Source organism: Austrofundulus limnaeus, unplaced genomic scaffold (genome assembly GCF_001266775.1).
Source record: "Austrofundulus limnaeus strain Quisiro unplaced genomic scaffold, Austrofundulus_limnaeus-1.0 Scaffold105, whole genome shotgun sequence".
Lineage (NCBI taxonomy): Eukaryota > Metazoa > Chordata > Actinopteri > Cyprinodontiformes > Rivulidae > Austrofundulus > Austrofundulus limnaeus.
The window spans coordinates 1,281,245-1,284,339 of record NW_013952507.1 but is presented as its reverse complement, the minus strand read 5'-3'; the positions used below and the strand labels follow the sequence as shown (position 1 = coordinate 1,284,339).

The 3,095-nt window shown below is 41.1% G+C and overlaps 1 protein-coding gene across 2 annotated transcripts in view; it reads left to right on the top strand.

The window, feature by feature from the left end:
• lrfn5a (leucine rich repeat and fibronectin type III domain containing 5a) overlaps positions 1 to 3,095 on the top strand; it is a 123,907-nt gene that overhangs the window by 103,497 nt on the left and 17,315 nt on the right. For both annotated transcript variants that reach the window (XM_014013767.1, XM_014013766.1), the window contains one exon: positions 202 to 669. In XM_014013767.1, coding sequence (XP_013869221.1) covers positions 202 to 669 — 468 coding nt within the window. The remainder of the gene's footprint in view (positions 1 to 201; positions 670 to 3,095) is intronic.

Genomic DNA, 3,095 nt, shown 5'->3' with positions numbered 1-3,095 from the left:
TATATATATATTTCTGACACTACATAATTATTTTTAGATCGTGTTTCTCAGCAGTTTCTGTAAGTCCATGGGGACAGCTGAGTGATTCCAGAATCCAATCTCAAATATTTTCTGTTTTTTCTGCTCACTTCTCACCAACTTGACCCCATTCTGTCTTGTTTCTAATAAGTTTCCTTTGCTTTGGATGTCTGTTTTTTAAAGGTGTAAGGCCAGGGGGGATCCGGAGCCAGCTATTCACTGGATTTCTCCTGAAGGCAAACTGGTGTCTAACTCCTCCAGAACTGTGGTCTACAACAACGGGACTCTGGACATCCTCATCAGTACTGTGAAGGACACCGGCTCATTCACCTGCATCTCATCCAACCCTGCCGGTGAAGCTCACCAGACTGTAGACCTAGTTATCATCAAACTTCCTCACATCTCCAACAACACCAACAACATTCAAGAACCCGACCCCGGATCGTCAGACATTTCTACGTCAACCCGAGGCGGTGCTAATGGCAGCAATGTGACAGGCGACGTGAAGGGCGGGGTTGATAAAAGAGTGGTGACAGCCGAGGCCACGTCCTCGACCGCACTGATCAAGTTCAACTTCCAGAGGAACAYACCAGGCATCAGGATGTTCCAGATACAATACAACGGAAGCCAGGATGACTCGCTGGTCTACAGGTAAGACGAGACTCGTCAACACCAGTCACTCATTCTGACTGGGGTGGAGACAGATGCCGTTATAACTATGGTTGTGTCTCAATTCAGTGGTTGCAGCCAACGTAGGGTGCATTTGTTGGCTGATTACATCACAGCAATGCATCGTAGGCTGTCCCAATTCRTAGTCACTGACTCATGCATCCCACAAATCTGTCCTACGTAGTTTCTCAGGATTCATTGAGCTGTCATCAAACAATAAATGAATCAATAAATCCAATAAAATATATAATTTTTAAAGTATAAAAAACTCTTCAAGGTCACTTAAGATATTTATGCTAAATCCAGAATTTGCATGTTCTCACCGTGCATGCGTGGGATCTCTCCAAGTGCTCAGGCTTCCTCCCACAGACCAAAAACATGACTGTTAGGTTAATTGATAACTCTAAATTATCACTAGGTGTGAGTGAGAGAGTGAATGGTTGTTTGTCTCTATGTGTGGTCCTGTGATGGACTTGCGACTTGTTCAGGGTGTACCCAGCCCCTCGCACTATGACTGCTGGATATGGGCACCAGTGACCTCCGTGACCCTGAAAGGAATAGGAGGCTATAGATAATGGATGATGGATGGATGGATGGATGGATGGATGGATGGATGGATGCTAAATTCAAGTGCTACTGGATAGAAATCCTGAGCAGACTAGTGGATGGACTGCTTGTATTGGAGTACTAATATTGGAGATTTTAGTTGCAGGCCGATATCATTCGATATTCAGTTTTTGGCTAATATTGGACCAATATCCGATATTGATATCGGATTGGGACATCCCGATCTACCAAGTTCGAAATTGGAAATTCATCACGGACCACAGAATTTGTTCTCAAGTGTATGTTTTGCAACTTAGTTGATGAAATTTGATATAAGATGTTAAATAAAATGCAGTTACAAGTGCTGATACCAGAGCTAAACCCAAATTATCATTATTATTATTAWTTTTTTTATTTACCTGTAATAGTTTTAAATAATACTTAATTTTGTGAAGTTATGTCTCCCTACATGTTCCAACTGAAGGCATGGGATAAAACATATCACCATTGAAACAGGGCAACACGTGGTCTAAAAACTAGACCGTCATTTWATGCAGCCTACATGGATGGCCTACGACCCACACAGAGGGAGGTCTAAATGGGCTGCAGGCCCTGAATTGAGACACAGTTTATATGTCCAAGCAGAAGTACAAGCCATGCAGATCAGATTACAGTTGATCAGGTGCGACTGAAACAATCTTGTCGTAAAACAGGAAATTGTGAAAAAGAAATAAAGGGCAAGAACATAACAACAAAGATGTTATGAGGGGGCAACATAATCACCTCAAAGTCCCAAACAAAACCTCTTTATGGGTCATAACAGCTCTCCACAGAAGAGTGACGACCTCAAGCATTCTTAGTGAGAATGAAGCAGAAGCCACTCGGCCTCTATGTTCACATAAAATGTGTTATGAGGGGTCACAGCACCACAAAATGATAAGGGGACCAAATGGACCATAGAATGGTGCAATGTGAAGGCTAGAAGGCACTACAGCTCTATGAGGGTACTGAATAAGTCATTAAAGGTCAGCAGAAGAACGTCACAGTGGCAATCTAAGGCTACAGACTTAAAAATAAATTTTATAACATCATTTATTCATTTTCTAATAACAGAAACTCTAGTTTATATAGGAATGTTTGACTAATTCAGATTAGTTTTCGCTTATAATCTAAAAATTTAAGAAATATAAATGACATAACAGGGTTTAGCATGCTGACTGAAGCAGGACAGCTTTGACACTTTTAGCTTCACTAGCCTTTCTTGATTTTCTCCATTTGCTCACGGTTACACTGATTAAACTCATCTTTTGGAAAATGATTGTTATTTGAACTAAATATTTACCCCGGTGAAAGAGGGGGAGAGGGAATGAACAAACACAAACTGCCTCTGCAGGGAGACGTGTTAGCGGTGTCTGCATTTCCTCTCCAAACTAATCCACAACCATTTATTGGTACGCATCATTATTAGGACCTAAAGGAGTGTAAGGTGTACTCGTCTGGGTCGCGGTAATGACAGTCTACACTGCCAAACCTTCTACAAGCAATTTCTGATTGTTAGTTTTATAGACCAACAGCATTATGCAATTAACAAGCAGAGATCACTCACTGATGAATCTGCTGGTATTATCTGCCATGCATGTTATTCTTAATCTTTGTTCATAATTCATTAGCTCTCAACCCCATTTAGGGAATGCATCATGCAGAGATGGCGCCAAAGGGATTTATAGCTGTCTGTCTTGTAAAGAAATCATCTCTCACATTAAGATAGCTGCTATTATTGCTGCCTCTTGCTCTTATGTTCTCTTGCTTTCACAGCACAAACACATTTTTGGCATCTGTGCCAAATATATATATATATATAT